The sequence below is a fragment of the Petromyzon marinus genome, chromosome 62 (genome assembly GCF_048934315.1).
Source record: "Petromyzon marinus isolate PM22_M1 ecotype Great Lakes invasive population chromosome 62, UKy_Petmar_22M1.pri1.0, whole genome shotgun sequence".
NCBI lineage: Eukaryota > Metazoa > Chordata > Hyperoartia > Petromyzontiformes > Petromyzontidae > Petromyzon > Petromyzon marinus.
Genome location: NC_133728.1, coordinates 1,203,151 through 1,222,962, shown reverse-complemented (window position 1 = coordinate 1,222,962; position 19,812 = coordinate 1,203,151). Strand labels below are relative to the sequence as shown.

Below are 19,812 nucleotides of genomic sequence, written 5' to 3'. Positions count from 1 at the left end.
CACCGTGGGGCCTGATGAGAAGGACATTTGAAACTTGTTCCGATGAAAAACTTCACCAGGCGTGTGAATAATAATTATCTAGCTCTCGAGAGACGAAACGATCCATTCAACAGGTCGGCGATTGTTGCCACGCAAGCCAATTAAACGATAAATTATAACACTTTGCTGGCACGTTGCATTCTGGGTAACCTGTTGCAGTGACGTCAAGCACAACCGCTGCTAACGCAGTGGTCACCTAATTGAATTGTGCTGCGAAGGGCCATTGCCCAAAACGTCGCCTATTGTGTATTTAGCCTTTTAAAGGCTACTCCGAATGCGTGGAGTTTCTTTCCCATCCATATTCGGTATTGCAATGGGCCATTCCTATCCGCACTGCGATATCCAAACCCCGATACCCATCCGCACTGCGATATCCAATACCCTGATGCCTATCCGCACTGCGATATCCAACGCCCCGATGTCTATCCGCATTGCGATATTCAAACCCCGATGCCTATCGCACTACGATATTCAAACCCCGATGCCTATCCGCACTGCGATATCTATCCCCCATACCCATCCGCATTGCGATATCCAAACCCCGAATGCCTATCCGCACTGCGATATCCAAACCCCAATGCCTATCCACAATGCGATATCCATTTACCCATTCGTATCAACTGTAGTAAATATAATTCCACTTATATTCTTGGTTCTTTCGGTAAAGTCACGTTGAAGGGAAACAATAAAATAATAAATTATATATAAAACTATAAAAAATTCTCACGACGTTTCGACTGTAACACAAATGTTCTTGCCGTTGGTTTTCACACCTGATGATGTGTTACAGTCGAAACGTCGTGAGAATTTTATTGTTTTATATATATTTTATTGTTTCCCTTCAACGTGACTTTACCGAAAGAACCAATAATATGAATCACTGCAGTCACGAAAGCTTTAAATCTAAATATAATTCCACTTGCAAACGTCATCAATGTTTAGGCGATCCAATCGCACACACCCCCACCCGTTATCAAATCCAACGCGCCGCTCCAATCCGCAGTGGGAAATGCAATTATACGTGCTCATCGAGACTAGGAAATGTAATCCGCCGTGCCTATCCGCTGTAGGTAATTTAGCTGCGTGTTAAGCGATGCGGCATGGCTCCCTGGACCCTCGCCGCCCTCCTCCTCCTCCCGCGCCGGGTCGGGGCCGCGGAACGTCGAACCTGCCCAACCCCGGCTCCTTCGACTCCCTCCACCGCCAGTGCAAAGGTGACGAGGCTCTATCCACTGCTGGATCGAGTCACTCCACTGCTGGATAGGGATGCCGACTGCTGCCCCCCCAACACGTCACGGAGGTTGTTTGACCATACTTCACCACGCCGGTCAATGTGGTGGTGTGAGTGTGTGGGGGTGTGTGTGTGTGTGTGGGGGTGTGTGTGTCTGTGGGGGTGTGTGTGTGTGTGAGTGTGTGTGTGAGTGTGTGGGGGTGTGGGTGTGTGTGTGTGAGTGTGTGGGTGTGTGAGTGTGTGGGTGTGTGTGTGTGTGAGGGTGTGTGTGAGTGTGTGGGTGTGTGTGTGTGTGAGTGTGTGTGTGAGGGTGTGAGTGTGTGGGTGTGTGAGTGTGTGGGTGTGTGTGAGGGTGTGTGTGAGTGTGTGGGTGTGTGTGTGTGTGAGGGTGTGAGTGTGTGGGTGTGTGAGTGTGTGTGTGAGGGTGTGTGTGAGTGTGTGGGTGTGTGAGGGTGTGGGGGTGTGTGAGTGTGTGTGAGTGTGTGAATGTGTGGGTGTGTGTGTGAGTGTGTGGGTGTGTGTGTGTGTGAGTGTGTGGGGGTGTGGGGGTGAGTGTGTGGGGGTGTGGGGGTGTGTGTGTGAGTGTGTGTGAGTGTGTGTGTGAGTGTGTGTGTGAGTGTGTGGGGGTGAGTATGTGTGTGTGTGGGGGTGTGTGTGAGTGTGTGGGGGTGAGTGTGGGGGTATGTGTGTGGGTGTGTGAGTGTGTGGGTGAGTGTGTGTGGGGGTGTGTGTGAGTGTGTGGGGGTGTGTGTGAGTGTGTGGGGGTGAGTGTGTGGGGGTGTGTGAGTGTGTGGGTGAGTGTGTGTGTGGGTGTGTGTGTGTGGGTGAGTGTGTGTGTGGGTGAGTGTGTATGTGTGGGTGTGTGAGTGTGTGGGTGAGTGTGTGTATGTGTGAGTGTGTGAGTGTGGGGGTGTGTGTGGGGGTGTGTGTGGGTGTGTGTGTGCGAGTATGTGTGGGTGTATGTGTGGGTGTGTGTGTGGGTGCGTGTCCGGCAAAACAACCCCCTACCTCCTCGCGATGCCGGACGGACAACTCTATCGTGGACAGTGCTGTGGGGGGAGGGCCAATTCCGATTGGCTCCTCCCCTCATGGAATCTGTGTCCACCACAGGGGCTAAACGGGAGCTCTGGATGGGTGCGAGGGGCTGGTAACCCCTCCACCTTCAAAAATGTGCCACTAAACCACGTATAAAATATGTAACTAATAAGCTTGTGCCGGAGGCCCCGGGGGGACAGGCGTCTATGACGTCTCCTGGCCAAACCCCAATTGGCGGAGCCAGGAGATTGAATCTCTACCCTCGGGGCTCCTCCAGAAACAACGAAAAGCCACTACGTGTGGCCACGTGGAATGTTCGAACGCTCACTGCGGAGTAGAGGCTGCCACTCCTCTGTCAGGAGCTGGACCGGTACCGCCTGGATATCTGTGGCATTCAGGAGGTCCGGTGGACCGGTTCTGGCTCCTGCCATCATGAGGGGTGAACAGTCCTCTACTCGGGGCAGCAGACTGTCAAACAACAGGGTGTGGCTCTTATGAACAAAAGAATGAAGGGGGCGTGGGAGCGTGGCGGTGAGGTGTGGGAAGCTGTAAGCCCCAGGCTACTTTGGGCTCGCCTTCTGATCAGTCGGAGGCGAGGAGTAGTGGTCGTGGTTACTTATGCCCCCACCGAAGACGAACATCCGTGGAGGGATGCAGGCAAAGCCGATGAGTCAGATTCCTTCTATGACCTCCTGTCACAGGTGCTGGCGAAAGTGGCCCCTCGGGATAATCATCTTGTTGGGTGACTTTAATGCCCGAGTTGGTCATGATGCTGGCACCTGGTTTGGAGTGATTGGAGGGCATGGGCCAAATCAGCTCAATAACAAGGGTAGGAGGCTGCTAGATTTTTGTGCAGCACATGGGCTTGTAATTACTAACACGCTGTTCCGGCATCGGCGCATCCACACAACATCATGGATGCATGCCGGGTCCAAGCAAGAACATCTGCTGGACTACATAGTGACGGACCAGCGGATGCGAGCCCATGTCCTTGACACCAGGACCTACCGTGGAGCTGATCTGCCCTCTGACCATCGACTAGTCATCTGTAAGATGCGCCTGCCATTCTTCTGCTCCGGTGGTGGGTGTACACCCAGGACCCCATTCCTACCTAAAGTGGCCTGGTCTCAGCTGATGAAAGTTGCAAATGAGAATTTCATCATCGCTTGCGGCTGGGGTTGGGATCGTCCCCCACTCCTCCTGATGTCGAGGGGAAATGGGCGAGGTTTAGAACTGAAGCTGCAATGGCTGCGTTGGGTACATGGTTCAGACCTCCCCAGAGACCCTGGCTGACAGAAGAGGTGTTCAGGCTGGCTGAGAAAAAGCGACAGGCCCACTCTTATTGTCTACAGTATTCCACATCAGAGAATGAGGAGGCTTACCGCAGCCTTCGCTCGGAGGTTCAGAGATCCATGAGGCGCTGCAAGGATGGGTGGGGGTCGCGGGTTGCTGAAGAGATGGAGTCTGCCTCAGTGGCCCGCGATCACAAATCTCTATTTAACTCCATCAAAAAAATAACCTGCAGTGCCACACCTATTACCATCATTAGGGGAAAAAACGGTGATCCAATCTCCTACCCCCAGGAACAGGTTTGCAAATTTGCTGAGCATTTTTGTGAGGTCCTGGGGGAGAGGAAATCCCTCAGCCAGGAAACATCATGGCACAAAGTGGGGATGACACTGCTGAGGCTGCGGTGCCTCAAATATTGGAAGAAGTCACCCCCTGTGAGTGGCTGGCTGAGGTGCCATCTGTTGAGGAAGTACTGAAGGCGATCCGGAGTCTGAGACCATGAAAGGCACCAGGCAGAGATGATCTCCCAAGCGAAATGCTGAGGGAAGGTGGCGTTGGTGCACAGACTGCCCTATATGACATCATAACAACAGTCTGGACTACTGGACGGGTTCAGCAGGACTGGAAGGATGCCCTGGTGGTCCCCCTCTTTAAGAAGGGGGACCACACAGACTGTAACAACTACAGGGGCATCTTATTCCTCAATGTGTCGGGAAAGGTCCTGGCAAGGATTATTCAACATCGCCTTGCCAGGCACGCTGAGGAGAGGCTTGCGGAGCCCCAATGCGGTTTCAGGAAAGGGCGGTCCTGCACAGATGCCATATTTTCTGTCTGTCTGCTACAGCAGAGGTGTAGGGAATTCCAGCAAGACCTACATCCCTGCTTTATTGATCTGTTCAACTCCCAATCGGTGATGCGGCAGTTGTGGAGAGAGTGGAGAGTTTCCCATACCTAGGCAGTGTGCTTATGACCGGCTCCAGTTTAACAGCAAAGGTCTCACTCCGAATCAGTCGAGCAGAAATATCTTTTCATCGGTTGCGTAACGCTCCGCACTAAGCTTCAGGTCTTCTCGGCCACGGTCATTCCCTCCCTTCTCTATGCTTACGAAACGTGGACCCCCCTAATGGAACATCTTCGCTGGTTAGAAACATTTAGGCTAGCCTGCCTACGATCCATCCTGGGTTTAACCAGGCTGGATTGTGTGAGGAGCTCACAAATCCTTGAAAGATCTTGTCAAGGTCCCATCGGTGAGCTCCTCCGGCAGGCAAGGCTGCGTTGGCTGGGTCATGTAGCCCACATGCCCAGCCACCGCATGCCGAAACAGCTTTTGTTCGGCCGGATCGAGGGGGCTAAAAGGGCGCGGCACGGGCTAGAGAGGAGATGGAGTGATGTGGTACAGGAGGACGTGGAGCTAAGTGGACTTGCCGATGACTGGTACCAGCGGTGTCAAGATCGGCCTCTGTGGAGGAGGCTCGTGAAGGACGCTACTGGGCAGTTGGAGGCAGTCGCCCTCCAACAACAACGGAGGGCGGAGGAGCAATGCTCACAACAACGAGCGGAGCGCCGGGTGGCTAAAGCACAGCAGGTTGGCACATTAGGGGGCACAGGTGGTGCATCAGCCAGTCATATCAGTCAGTCGACCCGTGGCACCTGGGTCTGCCCCGTGACCTCCTGCCAGCGGGCGTTCTACACTTCACGTGGCCTCAAGGTGCACATGGCCTGGCACAAGCGTCGTGGTGACGTCACCGCCACTTAATGGCGAATGGCGGTTGTTGTTGTGTCGGTGTGTGAGTGTGTGTGGGTGTGTGGATGTGTGTGGGTGTGGGTGTGTGTGTGGGTGTGTGTGGTTGTGTGTGGTTGTGTGGGTGTGTGTGGTTGTGTGGGTGTGTGTGTGGATGTGTGTGTGGGTGTGTGTGTGGATGTGTGTGGGTGTGTGTGTAGGTGTGTGTGTGGGTGTGTGGGTGTGTGTGGGTGTGTGTGTGGGTGTGTGTGTGGGTGTGTGTGGATGTGTGTGTGGGTGTGTGGGTGGGTGTGTGGATGGTTGCGAACCCCGGCGGGGCCAAGTTGGAGCCCTGCTCACGGCCAACAGCAGCAAAAGCGGCGATTGTCTGGCACCGGTCCTGGGCCTCCTCTAGGTCGACTCCGCCTCAAATGAGTACCTAGTGAGATGCGTAAACATCGCCACTGGGGAAACAAAAGTGGCCGGGCGTGGTGCTGGCCATCCACCCCCTCGTGTGCCGTGCCGGCCTTAATAGGTGCTTGCTAACAGCACTTGTCCCTACACGGGGGATCTTTGTCTTTATGTATGTGCCTGTGTGTGTGTGTACAGATGTGTTCCCTGTGCAAATGGAAGGCGTCAAGGTGACAGTGAACAAGGAGCTCAGCAGCCACTTCAAGGTACGGGTCACTCGAATCTGTTTTTCCCCTGGCACAAACCGTGCCGTGTGCCAGGGCCGTGCCAGCGTGGCTCAGGAGGCACCGGATTTGTTTTTTTCCACCGCAGAAGCCGAGCCGAGCTGAGCTGTACCGCCGACGTCACACGGCGGCGAACGCGTCGGTAGCCCCGCCCCTGGCCCTGCTTGGCCCCGAAGTCAGAATCGGACGCCACGGTGGCTACGAGATGTTAACAACCTCGCCTGGTATGCAGGAGGTCGTGGGTTCGATCCCGGCCCTGACGATGCCTGCTGCTGCTGCGGTATATTTGGAGTTTGCGTGTCTCTATCGCTCTCATCATCACGGTGGCTAGGAGATGTTTACTACCTCGCCTGGTATGCAGGAGGTCGTGGGTTCGATCCCGACCCTGACGATGCCTGCTGCTGCTGTATATTTGGAGTTTGCGTGTCTCTATCGCTCTCTCCCCGTGGTTGCGTGGATTTTGCTCGAGGGGGGGGAGGGGCGGGGAGGGGGCTCCTCTGGGTTTTCCCCACACATTTAGGATCCACGTCACGCGTTTCGAGTGATTTGTCTGCGATAATTTTCCACGTGACGACGATGACGATGATGACGATGTGCCAATTCCGTCGAGCTCTCATTCGCGACGGCCTCGTCACTTCTGAACGAGAGCTCACAGCAGCTCAGTGAGCCTCGCCTGGTAAAATAAAAATACAGTTTTCAGTTTTAGCCTCTTCCGAGGGTGGGGGTAGCCCGGCTTGGTCACGGCTCAGCTCGCAAATGGGCAGCGGAAAACCGCGGTGGCTTAGATCTGGTGTTGAGGAGGGGGGGGGGTAGCTGTGAGACCGGGTCTGTCTGTGCGGGACATGTGAAGAGAGCACGTGCACTTATACGCGTGTGTTATGCATGCGTGTGTACATGTGTGTGTGTGTGCGCGTGTGTACGTATGTGCGTGTGTACATGTGTGCGCGTGTATGCGTGTGTACGTGTGTACGTGTGTGCATGTGTGCGTGTGTACGTGTGTGCGTGTACGTGTGTACGTGTGTGCGTGTGTACATGTGTGCGTGTGTATGCGTGTGTGCATGTGTACGTGTGTGCGTATGTACGTGTGCGCGTGTACGTGTGTGTGTGCGTGTTTGTACGTGTGCACGTGTGTATACGTGTGCGTGTGTGTGTACGTGTGTACGCGTGTGCGTGTGTACGCGTGTGCGCGTGTATACATGTGTGTACGTGTATACGTGTGTGTGTGTGCACGTGTGTACGTGTGTGCGTGTGCACGTGTATATGTGTGTACGTGTGTGTGCGTGTGCACGTGTGTGCGTGTGCACGTGTGTGCGTGTGTACGTGTGTGCGTGTGCGCGTGTATATGTGTGTACGTGTGTGTGCGTGTGCACGTGTGTGCGTGTGCACGTGTGTGCGTGTGTACGTGTGTGCGTGTGCGCGTGTATATGTGTGTACGTGTGTGTGCGTGTGCACGTGTGTGCGTGTGTACGTGTGTGCGTGTGCGCGTGTATATGTGTGTATATGTGTGTACGTGTGTGTGCGTGTGCACGTGTGTACGTGTGTACGTGTGTGTACGTGTGTACGTGTGTACGTGTGTACGTGCGTGCGTGCGGGTGGAGCGATGGCACAGCGGTTAGCGCGCCGCACCCTGAACCCGGCGTCGAGGCGAGTTCCATTCCCGCTCACACGGCCAACGCCAGTGGCGAGCGATGTTTGAACTGGTCCTGGGCCTCCCCTAGGTCGACTCGGCCTTAAGTGGCGCGCGCCAAGTGAACAACAGCCGTGGGGCGGCCTTCGCCGGTGCCGCTTGCCAACGGCACTGGGATCGGCGTCCCGGTAAAGGCTGTACGGTGCGGGGGGGTGAACTTTGTCGACCTCAATCGGGTACCCGGCGCGGTGCGTGAACATCGCCGCCTCCGCGTGCTCCGTGCCGGCGGCCTTCACGGGTGCCGAGGTGCTGCGACACTTGCCCCCAACAATCTGCTGAGGCTACGCGGGGGACCTTTGTCTTTGTTTGCAGGCCAGCCACACGGTGATCATGAGCGCCCTGGGGCTGCCCGGTTACCAGTTCAGCACCACCTACGTCGGCAGCTCCGAGTGGGGGCCCGGTGAGGTGGGTGGCGAGCGGAGAGCGCAGCCCCCCCACGACCGCGGGGGGGTGGGAGGTGTGGGGGGAGACGTGGGGGGAGCATGGGGGGGAGACATGGGGGGGGGAGATGTGGGGGGGGGGGAGACTTGGGGGGAGCATGGGGGGAGACGTTGGGGGGGGAGACGTGGGGGGAGACGTGGGGTGGGGGTGACGTGGGGGGAGCATGGGGGGGAGACGTGGGGGGGGAGACGTTGGGGGGGGGGAGACGTTGGGGGGGGGGAGACTTGGGGGGAGCATGGGGGGGAGACGTGGGGGGGGACGTGGGCGGGGCGTGGGGGGGGGGACGTGTGTGGGGGGGGCAGAACAACCCCCCACCTCCTCGTTGGTGACGGACGGCAACGCTGTGGTGGGCAGTGCCGTAGGGGGGAGGGACAATGTAGATTGGCCCTTTCCCTTCAAGGCGTTTGTAACCACCACAATGGTCAAATGGGGGCTCTGGACAGGTGCGAGGGGCTGGTAACCCCTCCACCTTCAAATAAATTACCAAAATACCACGGAATGAAAATCGAATTAAGCTTGTGCCAGGGCATCAGGCGTCTATGACGTCTCCTGGCCAAACCCCATCTGGCGAAGCCAGGAGATTGAATATCTACGCTCGGGGTTCCTACAGAAACAGCAAAAAGCCACTGTGTGTGGCCACGTGGAATGTTCGAGCGCTCACTGTGGAGGAGAGGCTGCCACTCCTCTGTCGGGAGCTGGACCGGTACCGCCTGGATCTCTGTGGCGTTCAGGTCTGGTGGACCGGTTCTGGCTCCTGCAACCATGAGGGGTGGACAGTCCTCTACTCGGGGCAGGAGACTGCCAAACAACAGGGAGTGGCTCTTGTTCTGAAAAATAGAATGAAGGGGGCGTGGAAGTGTGGTGGTGAGGTGTGGGAAGCTGTAAGCCCCAGGCCTATTTGAGCTTACCTTCCCATCAACTCGAGGGGAGGAGTGGTGGTCGTGGTTACTTATGCCCCCACTGAAGACGAACATCCGTGGAGGGATCGAGGCAAGGCCGATGAGTCAGATGCCTTCTATGACCTCCTGTCACAGGTGCTGGCTAAAGTGGCCCCTCGGGATAGAGTCATCTTGTTGGGTGACGTCAATGCCCGAGTTGCTCATGATGCTGGCACCTGGTCTGGAGTGATTGGAGGGCATGGGCCAGATCAGCTCAATAACAACAGAGGCTGCTAGATTATTGTGTAGCCCATGGGCTTGTAATTACCAACACGCTGTTCCAGCATCGGCGCATCCACACAACATAATGGATGTATGTCGGGTCCAAGCAACAATATCTGCTGGACTACGTAGTGACAGATCAGCAAATGCGGGCCCATGTCCTTGACACCAGGACCTACCATGGAGCTGATCTGCCCACTGACCATCGACTTATCATCTGTAAGATGCGCCTGCCATTCTTCCACTCTGGTGGTAGGTGTACACCCAGGACCCCATTCAAACTCATAGTGGCCTGGTCTCAGCTAGCTGATGAAGTTGTAAGCGAGAATTTCATCAACGCTTGCAGCTGGGGTTGGCATCGTCCCCCACTCCTCCTGATGTCGAGGGGAAATGGGCGAGGTTTAGAATTGAAGCTGCAATGGCTGCATTGGGTACATGGTTCAGACCTCCCCAGAGACCCTGGCTGACAGAAAAGGTGTTCAGGCTGGCTGAGAAAAAGCGACAGGCCCACTCTTATTGTCTACAGCATTCCACATCAGAGAATGAGGAGGCTTACCACAGCCTTTGCTCGGAGGTTCGGAGGGCCGTGAGGCGCTGCAAGGATGGGTGGTGGTCGCAGGTTGCTGAGGACCTCATCTGGAGTGATTGGAAGGCGATCATAAATCGCTCTTTAATTCCATCAACAAATTAATCTGCAGTGCCACACCTATTACCATCATTAGGGGAAAGAACGATAATCCAACAGGTTTGCAGATTCGCTGAGCCATGTGATCCTTATGGCAGTACCCCGGGGTATCAAATAATACAAAATGGCCGAGGCAATTAAATATTTTATTTCTGGGACACAATTTTTTCCAGGGGTGTACTCAACTCCGCGACTGGGCTACCAATCAATCCGACATCGGTGCCACACTCTGCGATGTCGAAACGCAGAGAGGACGATTGCGCTGAAACACTGAAAGTTCGTACGCACCGTAGCGGTGCATCGTGAGTACAGCTCGTCAAGATGAGTCGATTGCCACATCGCCGACCATCAACAGACTAAAAATTACTGCATCACGGACATTATGCGAGAGCCGGGGTACTATGGTATCCCGGGGTACCGCCGTAAGGTTCATCTGTTGAGGGAGTACTGAAGGCGATCCAGAGCCTGAGACCAGGAAAGGCACCGGGCAGAGATGATCGCCCAAGCGAAATGCTAAGGGAGGGTGGCGTTTGTGCACAGACTGCCTTATATGACATCATAACAACAGTCTGGACCACTTGACGGGTTCCGCAGGATTGGAAGGATGCCCTGGTGGTCCCCCTCTTTAAGAAGGGGGACCGCACAGACTGTAACAACTACAGGGGCATCTCACTCCTCAGTGTGCCGGGAAAGGTCCTGGCAAGGATTATTCAACATCGCCTTGCCAGGCACGCAGAGGAGAGGCTTGCGGAGCCCCAATGCGGTTTCAGGAAAGAGCGGTCCTGCACAGATGCCATATTTTTTGTCCGTCTGCTACAGCAGAGGTGTACGGAATTCCAGCAAGACCTACATCTCTGCTTTATTGACCTGGTCAAGGCCTATAATACTATCAGTAGGCCTGGGCTCTGGGTTGTTCTTCATGTTTTCGGAGTACCTGACCCTCTGCTCACGATCATTAAGGACCTTCATGATGGTGAGCGGGCCGGGGTAAAACTACGTTGCTGGGAGTCGGAGCCATTTCCTGTTCACTTTGGGGTCCTCTGGCTCCCACATGATTTAACATCGATTTTGACCACGTAGTTCGTGACGCCTTCGATGGCTGTACCGGAGGAATTTCCATCTGATACAGATACAATGGGAGGCTGATCGATGCCCGGGTGCGGTAAAGGGATGCCTCCCTATTGGTCAACCACGTTATCTATGCCGATGATCTGCTGCTCATTCAGAGGAGAAATTGGAGGCGCTGCTGCTGAACCTGGAGCTTGCCACTAAGAGGTGGGGCCTTACCATCAGCCCTACCAAAACTAAGCACCTGCCTGGGTATTTTGTACCATCGGACACTCCACCCCCAAAACTCAAAATTGGTGATGAGGCAGTTGTGGAGAGAGTGGAGAGTTTCCCATACCTGGGCAGTGTCTCACTCCGAATCAGTCGAGCGGCAATATCTTTTCATCGGCTGCGTAACGATGTGTGGAAGCTGCCTGGTCTGTCGCTCCACACGAAGCTTCAGGTCTTCTTGGCCACGATCATGCCCTCCCTTCTCTACGCTTGCAAAACGTGGACCCCCCCTAATGGAACATCTTCACCAGTTAGAAACATTCAGGCTGGCCTGCTTACGATCCATCCTGGTTTAACCAGGCTGGATTGTGTGAGGAGCTCGCAAATCCTTGAAAGACCTAAACAAAGTCTCATCGGTGAGCTCCTCTGGCAGACAAGACTGCGTTGGCTAGGTCATGTAGCCCGCATGCCTAAACTGCTTTTGTTCGGCTGGATCGAGGGGGCTAAACGGGCGCGGAATGGGCTAGAGAAGAGATGGAGTGATGTGGTACAGGAGGACGTGGAGCTGAGTGGACTTGCTGATGACTGGTACTAGCGGTGTCAAGATCGGCCTCTGTGGAGGAGGCTCGTGAAGGACGCTGCTGGGCAGTTGGAGGTAGTCGCATTCCAACAACGGAGGGCGGAGGAGCGACGCTCACAACAACGAGCGGAGCGCCGGGTGGATAAAGCACAGAAAGTTGGCACAGTAGGGGGCGCAGCTGGTGCATCAGCCACTCATCTCAGTCAGTCGACCCGTGGCACCTGGGTCTGCCCCGTGACCTCCTGCCAGCGGGCATTCAACACTAAATGCGGCATCAACGTACACATGACCTGGCACAAGCGCCGTCGTGACGTCACCGCCACCTAGTGGCGAATGGCGGCTGTTGTTATGTGTGTGTGCGAGTGTGCGTGCAGTTGTAGGGAGCGGTAGTGCAGCGGTTAGCGCTACGCTGCGCTACAAAACCGGCGACCCGGGTTCAATTCCCGCTCACAACCAACACCGGTGACGATTATCTGAACCGATCCTGGGCCTCCCCTATGTCGACTCGGCCTCAAATGAGTACCTGGTGCTGTGTGTGGTAAACATCGCCACCACTGGGGGATACAAAGGCGGCCGGGCGTGGCGCTGGCCCACCCACCCCCGTCGTGTGGCACAGTGCCGCAGTCGTAGGCCCCAGCAGTCTGTTGAGGCTACACGGGGTTGGGGCGGACCGTTGTCTCTGCAGTGCTACCCGGTGCTGCTGGGAGAGATGGACAGCTCGGGGAGCCTCAACGCCCAATGCTCCCACCGCCTGACGGAGCACATCCGCACCAAGGCCGTCTTCCAGGTGCGAGCGTCCGCGCCGAGCCCCACGGCTCGCTCCCGGGAGGTTCCTGGAAGGGTCCGGTGGTGGCGGCGGCGGCGGCGGCGGCGGCGCCTGCCGTGAGCGAAGCACACGGCGCTTCACGTGTCTTCTCAATCTGGCCAACGCTGTGCCCGTGACGCCGGCACGCGGTGGACGGCGGCTCTCGCGGTGGACTCGCGGTGGACTCACGGTGGACTCGCGGTGGACTCGCAGTGGACTCACGACTCACGGTGGACTCACGGTGGACTCACGGTGGACTCACGGTGGACTCACGACTCACGGTGGACTCACGGTGGACTCACGGTGGACTAGCGGTGGACTCACGACTCGTGGTGGACTCACGGTGGACTCACGGTGGACTCACGACTCGTGGTGGACTCACGGTGGACTCACGGTGGACTCACGACTCGTGGTGGACTCACGGTGGACTCACGGTGGACTAGCGGTGGACTCACGACTCGTGGTGGACTCGCGGTGGACTTACAGTGGACTCCCGGTGGACTCACGGTGGACTCACGGTGAACTCACGGTGGACTCACGACTCACGGTGGACTCACGACTCGTGGTGGACTCACGGTGGACTCACGGTGGACTCACAGTGGACTCACGACTCGCGGTGGACTCGCGGTGGACTCACGGTGGACTCACAGTGAACTCACGACTCACGGTGGACTCGCGGTGGACTTGTGGTGCAGCGTTAACCAGGGAGCCCGGCCGGATTTGCCCTGCGAACTTCTGCAACAATCGGCGCGTCATCTCCCCTAGCGTCTCCCCGTGTCTCACCCATGCCTCCGTGTCTCAGTGTGTCCCCGTGTCTCAGTGTGTCCCCGTGTCTCAGTGTGTATCTGTGTCTCAGTGTCTCCCCTAGCGTCTCCCCGTGTCTCACCCATGCCTCCGTGTCTCAGTGTGTCCCCGTGTCTCAGTGTGTCCTCGTGTCTCACCCATGTCTCTGTGTCTCAGTGTGTCCCCTAGCGTCTCAGTGTCTCCCCGTGTGTCCCCGTGTCTCAGTGTGTATCTGTGTCTCTGTGTCTCCCCTAGCGTCTCCCCGTGTCTCACCCATGCCTCCGTGTCTCAGTGTGTCCCCGTGTCTCAGTGTGTCCTCGTGTCTCACCCATGTCTCTGTGTCTATGTGTCTCCCCATGTGTCCCCGTGTCTCAGTGTGTATCTGTGTCTCTGTGTCTCAGTGTGTCCCCTAGCGTCTCAGTGTCTCCCCGTGTGTCCCCGTGTCTCAGTGTGTATCTGTGTCTCTGTGTCTCCCCTAGCGTCTCCCCGTGTCTCACCCATGCCTCCGTGTCTCAGTGTGTCCCCGTGTCTCAGTGTGTCCTCGTGTCTCACCCATGTCTCTGTGTCTATGTGTCTCCCCATGTGTCCCCGTGTCTCAGTGTGTATCTGTGTCTCTGTGTCTCAGTGTGTCCCCGTGTCTCAGTGTCTCCCCTAGCGTCTCCCCGTGTCTCACCCATGCCTCCGTATCTCAGTGTGTCCCCGTGTCTCAGTGTGTCCCCGTGTCTCAGTGTCTCCCCTAGCGTCTCCCCGTGTCTCACCCATGCCTCTGTGTCTCAGTGTGTCCCCGTGTCTCTGTGTGTCCCCGTGTCTCTGTTTGTCCCCGTGTGTCCCCATGTCTCACCCATGCCTCCGTGTCTCAGTGTGTCCCCTAGAGTTTCTCCACGTCTCACCCATGCCTCCATGTCTCAGTGTGTCTCCGTGTCTCAGTGTGTCTGTGTCTCAGTGTGTCCCCTTGCGTCTCTCCACGTCTCACCCATGCCTCCATGTCTCAGTGTGTCTCGGTGACTCAGTGTGTCTCTGTGTCTCAGTGTGTCACCTAGCGTCTCTCCACGTCTCACCCATGCCTCCATGTCTCAGTGTGTCTCCGTGTCTCAGTGTGTCCCCTAGCGTCTCCCCGTGTCTCACCCATGCCTCCGTGTCTCAGTGTGTCCTCGTGTCTCAGTGTTTCTCTGTGTCTCACCGATGCCTCCGTGTCTCAGTGTGTCCCCTAGCGTCTCAGTGTGTCTCTGTGTCTCAGTGTGTCCCCTAGCGTCTCCCCGTGTCTCAGTGTGTCCCCGTGTCTCAGTATGTCTCTGTGTCTCTGTGTCTCCCCAGAACGTCTCTCCACGTCTCACCCATACCTCCGTGTCTCAGTGTGTCCTCGTGTCTCAGTGTGTCTCTGTGTCTCTGTGTCTCCCCTAGCGTCTCTCCGCGTCTCACCCATACCTCCATGTCTCAGTGTGTCCTCGTGTCTCAGTATGTCTATGTGTCTCTGTGTCTCCCCTAGCGTCTCTCCGCGTCTCACCCATACCTCCGTGTCTCAGTGTGTCCTCGTGTCTCAGTGTGTCTCTGTGTCTCTGTGTCTCCCCTAGCGTCTCTCCGCGTCTCACCCATGCCTCTGTGTCTCAGTGTGTCCTCGTGTCTCAGTGTGTCTCTGTGTCTCAGTGTCTCCCCTAGCGTCTCTCCACGTCTCACCGATGCCTTCGTGTATCAGTGTGTCCTCGTGTCTCAGTGTCTCCCCTAGCGTCTCAGTGTGTCTCAGTGTGTCCCCTAGCATCTCTCAGTGTCTCACGGAATGTCTCCGTGTGTGTCTGTGTCTCCCCGTGTGTCTCCTCGTGTGTCTCCCCGTGTCTCCCCGTATCTCACGATATGTCTCCGTGTATGTGTCTGTGTCTCCCCGTGTGTCTCCCTGTGTGTCTCCCCGTGTGTCTCCCCGTGTGTCCCAGTGTCTCACGATATGTCTCCGTGTGTGTGTCTCTATCTCCCCGTGTGTCTCCCCGTGCGTCTCCCCGTGTGTCCCCGTGTCTCAGTGTGTCCTCGTGTCTCAGTGTGTCCCCTAGCGTCTCCCAGTGTCTCACGATATGTCTCCGTGTGTGTGTCTGTGTCTCCCCGTGTGTCTCCCCGTGTGTGTTCCCGTAGACCCAGCAAGATCGCTTCGTGAATTGGCAGCTGGACACGGAGTACAGGGGAGACGACTTCACAGCCACGCTCACGCTGGGACACCCCAACCTCCCCAACACGTCCGGTGTGACGCTAACGCACCGCTACCACACGACCAGAGTCACACGCTGGGACACCCCAACCTCGCCAACACGTCCGGTGTGACGCTAACGCACCGCTACCTCACGACTAGAGTCACACGCTGGGACACCCCAACCTCACCAACACGTCCGGTGTGACGCTAACGCACCGCTACGCTAACAACATCAACGTGACACTGGATCTATCGGCGAATACGCTCGCTGCTATGCGATCGCACAAGACAAAGATCCCCCGTGTAGCCCTGACAGACTGTAGGGGCAAGTGCTGCTTGCGAGCACGAATGAAGGTCAGCACGGCACACGAGGGGGTGGGGGGCCAACACCACGCCCGGCCGCCTTTGTCTCCCCATTGCTGATGTTTAGAAACCGCCCCAATGTACTCCTTTAAGGCTGAGTCGACCTAGTGGAGGCCCAGGACCGGTTCAGATATTCGCTGTGATCGGTGTCGGTGGCCGTGAGCGGGAATCGAACTGGGGTCTCTGCCAGGTTCCTAGGGCTGGTGGTGGTGGTGGTGGTGCAGGTGGTGGAGGTTGTGAAGGTCGTGGCGGTCTCGTTGGTGGTGGGGTGACGGTGGTGGTGATGGCGACTGTGGTGGTGGTGGTGGTGGCGGCGTTGGTGACGGTGTTACTGGTGGTGGTAGTGACGGTAGTGACGACGGCGGTGGTGGTGGTGACGATAGTGGTGGTGGTGACGGTGGTGACGGTGGTGACGGTGGTGGTGACGGTGGTGGTGACGGTGGTGACGATGGTGGTGACGATGGTGGTGACGATGGTGGTGGCGGTGGTGGTGGTGACGGTGGTGGTGGTGGCGGTGGTGGTGGTGGCGGTGGTGGTGGTGACGATAGTGGTGGTGGTGACGGTGATGACGGTGATGGTGGTGGTGGTAGTGACGTTGGTGACGATGATAGTGGTGGTGATGGTGGTGACGGTGGTGACGATGGTGGTGGTGGTGGTGGCGTTGTCAGGTGTAGCAGTGGCGCACTTCCTGCAGAGCGTGTGGGGGGGCCTGGCGCTGGGCGGGGAGCTTGTGCTGCACCGGCACGCCGGCACCCACGGGGCCATCCTCACGGCCGCGGGGCGCTACACCGGTACACGCACTCACGGCACACACACGGCACGCACACGACACGCACACCACTCACGTACACACGCACCGCACACACTCACACACACGCCACACACACACACACAGACACCGCACAAGCACAAGGCACACACACAGCACAGACACCGCTCACATACACACGCACCGCACACACGCACCACTCACACACACACACCATACGCTCACACACCACTCACGTACACACGCACCGCACACACGCACACACACGCCACACACACACACCACACACACACGCACCACACACACACACCGGACACATGCACCGCACACACACGCACCACACACACCCGCACACACACCGCGTCTCCCCCACGTGTCTCTCTCTGGCGGGCACCGCGTGTGTCTGTGTGTGTCTGTGTGTGCCTGTGTGTGTCTGTGTGTGTCTGTGTGTCTGTGTGTGTCTGTGTGTCTGTGTGTGTCTGTGTGTCTGTGTGTGTCTGTGTGTCTGTGTGTCTGTGTGTCTGTGTGTCTGTGTGTGTCTGTGTGTGTCTGTGTGTGTGTCTGTGTGTGTATCTGTCTGTGTGTCTGTGTGTGTGTGTCTGTGTGTCTGTGTGTGCGCAGGAGAGAACTGGGTGGCCACGCTGAACGTTGGCCAGGGCGGGGCGCACGCCAGCTACTACCACAGAGCCAACCGCCAGGTACGGCACTCACCACGCCGGCTACTACCACAGAGCCAACCGTCAGGTACGGCACTCACCACACCGGCTACTACCACAGAGCCAACCGCCAGGTACGGCACTCACCACGCCAGCTACTACCGTCAGGTACGGCACTCACCACACCGGCTACTATCACAGAGCCAACCGCCAGGTACGGCACTCACCACACCGGCTACTACCACAGAGCCAACCGCCAGGTACGGCACTCACCACACCGGCTACTACCACAGAGCCAACCGCCAGGTACGGCACTCACCACACCGGCTACTACCGTCAGGTACGGCACTCACCACACCAGCTACTACCACAGAGACATCCGCCAGGTACCGCACTCACCACGCCGGCTACTACCACAGAGACATCCGTCGGGTACGGCACTCACCACACCGGCTACTACCACAGAGCCAACCGTCGGGTACGGCACTCACCACACCGGCTACTACCACAGAGCCAACCGCCAGGTACGGCACTCACCACGCCAGCTACTACCACAGAGACATCCGCCGGGTACGGCACTCACCACACCGGCTACTACCACAGAGCCAACCGCCAGGTACCGCACTCACCACGCCGGCTACTACCACAGAGCCAACCGCCAGGTACGGCACTCACCACACCGGCTACTACCACAGAGCCAACCGCCAGGTACGGCACTCACCACGCCAGCTACTACCGTCAGGTACGGCACTCACCACACCGGCTACTACCACAGAGTTAACCGCCAGGTACCGCACTCACCACACCGGCTACTACCACAGAGCCAACCGCCAGGTACGGCACTCACCACACCGGCTACTACCACAGAGCCAACCGCCAGGTACGGCACTCACCACACCGGCTACTACCGTCAGGTACGGCACTCACCACACCGGCTACTACCACAGAGCCAACCGCCAGGTACGGCACTCACCACACCGGCTACTACCACAGAGCCAACCGCCAGGTACGGCACTCACCACACCGGCTACTACCGTCAGGTACGGCACTCACCACACCAGCTACTACCACAGAGACATCCGCCAGGTACCGCACTCACCACGCCGGCTACTACCACAGAGACATCCGCCGGGTACGGCACTCACCACACCGGCTACTACCACAGAGCCAACCGTCGGGTACGGCACTCACCACACCGGCTACTACCACAGAGCCAACCGCCAGGTACGGCACTCACCACGCCAGCTACTACCACAGAGACATCCGCCGGGTACGGCACTCACCACACCGGCTACTACCACAGAGCCAACCGCCAGGTACCGCACTCACCACGCCGGCTACTACCACAGAGCCAACCGCCAGGTACGGCACTCACCACACCGGCTACTACCACAGAGCCAACCGCCAGGTACGGCACTCACCACGCCAGCTACTACCGTCAGGTACGGCACTCACCACACCGGCTACTACCACAGAGTTAACCGCCAGGTACCGCACTCACCACACCGGCTACTACCACAGAGCCAACCGCCAGGTACGGCACTCACCACGCCAGCTACTACCACAGAGCCAACCGCCAGGTACGGCACTCACCACGCCGGCTACTACCACAGAGACAACCGCCAGGTACGGCACTCACCACGCCGGCTACTACCACAGAGCCAACCGCCAGGTACGGCACTCACCACGCCGGCTACTACCACAGAGCCAACCGCCGGGTACCGCACTCACCACGCCGGCTACTACCACAGAGCCAACCGCCAGGTACCGCACTCACCACGCCGGCTACTACCACAGAGCCAACCGCCGGGTACGGCACTCACCACACCGGCTACTACCACAGAGCCAACCGCCAGGTACCGCACTCACCACGCCGGCTACTACCACAGAGCCAACCGCCGGGTACGGCACTCACCACGCCGCGTCACCACGTGGGTGCCGCCCGCCCCACGGCACTTGGCCCGACGGCACGTGCAGGCTACGGGGGGGACCTTTGTCTCCGTGTGCGTGACGGGGCGCAGGTGCAGGTGGGGGTGGAGTTCGAGGCGAGCACGCGGACGCGCGAGACCAGCTGCTCGTTCGCCTACCAACTCACGCTGCCGCGTACCAGCACCGTGTTCAGAGGTGCTCGCTCGCTCGCTGGTGGTGGTGGTGGTTGTGGTGCCAGCGTGTGCCGACAGTAACTGGGTGGTTGTGGTGGTGGTTGTGGTGGTTGTGGTGGTTATGGTTGTGCCAGCGTGTGCTGACAGTAACTGTGTGGTTGTGGTGGTGGTTGTGGTGGTTGTGTGCTGACAGTAACTGTGTGGTTGTGGTGGTTGTGGTGGTTGTGGTTGTGCCAGCGTGTGCCGACAGTAACTGTGTGGTGGTTGTGGTGGTGATTGTGGTGGTTGTGGTTGTGCCAGCGTGTGCCGACAGTAACTGT

The 19,812-nt window shown here is 57.7% G+C and overlaps 1 protein-coding gene across 3 annotated transcripts in view; it reads left to right on the top strand.

Annotated features, from left to right (window-relative positions):
- Window positions 1–61: 61 nt before the first annotated feature.
- LOC142906282 (mitochondrial import receptor subunit TOM40B-like) overlaps window positions 62–19,812 on the top strand; it is a 45,844-nt gene continuing 26,093 nt past the window's right edge. Inside the window, exons 1-9 of one of the 3 annotated variants that reach the window (XM_076053790.1) lie at window positions 62–1,253; window positions 5,925–5,992; window positions 8,010–8,102; window positions 12,527–12,628; window positions 15,548–15,653; window positions 16,634–16,756; window positions 17,356–17,432; window positions 19,412–19,514; window positions 19,558–19,795. In XM_076053790.1, the coding sequence (XP_075909905.1) occupies window positions 1,133–1,253; window positions 5,925–5,992; window positions 8,010–8,102; window positions 12,527–12,628; window positions 15,548–15,653; window positions 16,634–16,756; window positions 17,356–17,432; window positions 19,412–19,514; window positions 19,558–19,682 (918 nt within the window). In that variant the 5' untranslated portion in view covers window positions 62–1,132 and the 3' untranslated portion in view covers window positions 19,683–19,795. Of the gene's footprint in view, window positions 1,254–5,924; window positions 5,993–8,009; window positions 8,103–12,526; window positions 12,629–15,547; window positions 15,654–16,633; window positions 16,757–17,355; window positions 17,433–19,411; window positions 19,515–19,557; window positions 19,796–19,812 lie in introns of those variants that run through there. The other 2 variants (XM_076053791.1, XM_076053789.1) reach the window with 2 other exon arrangements.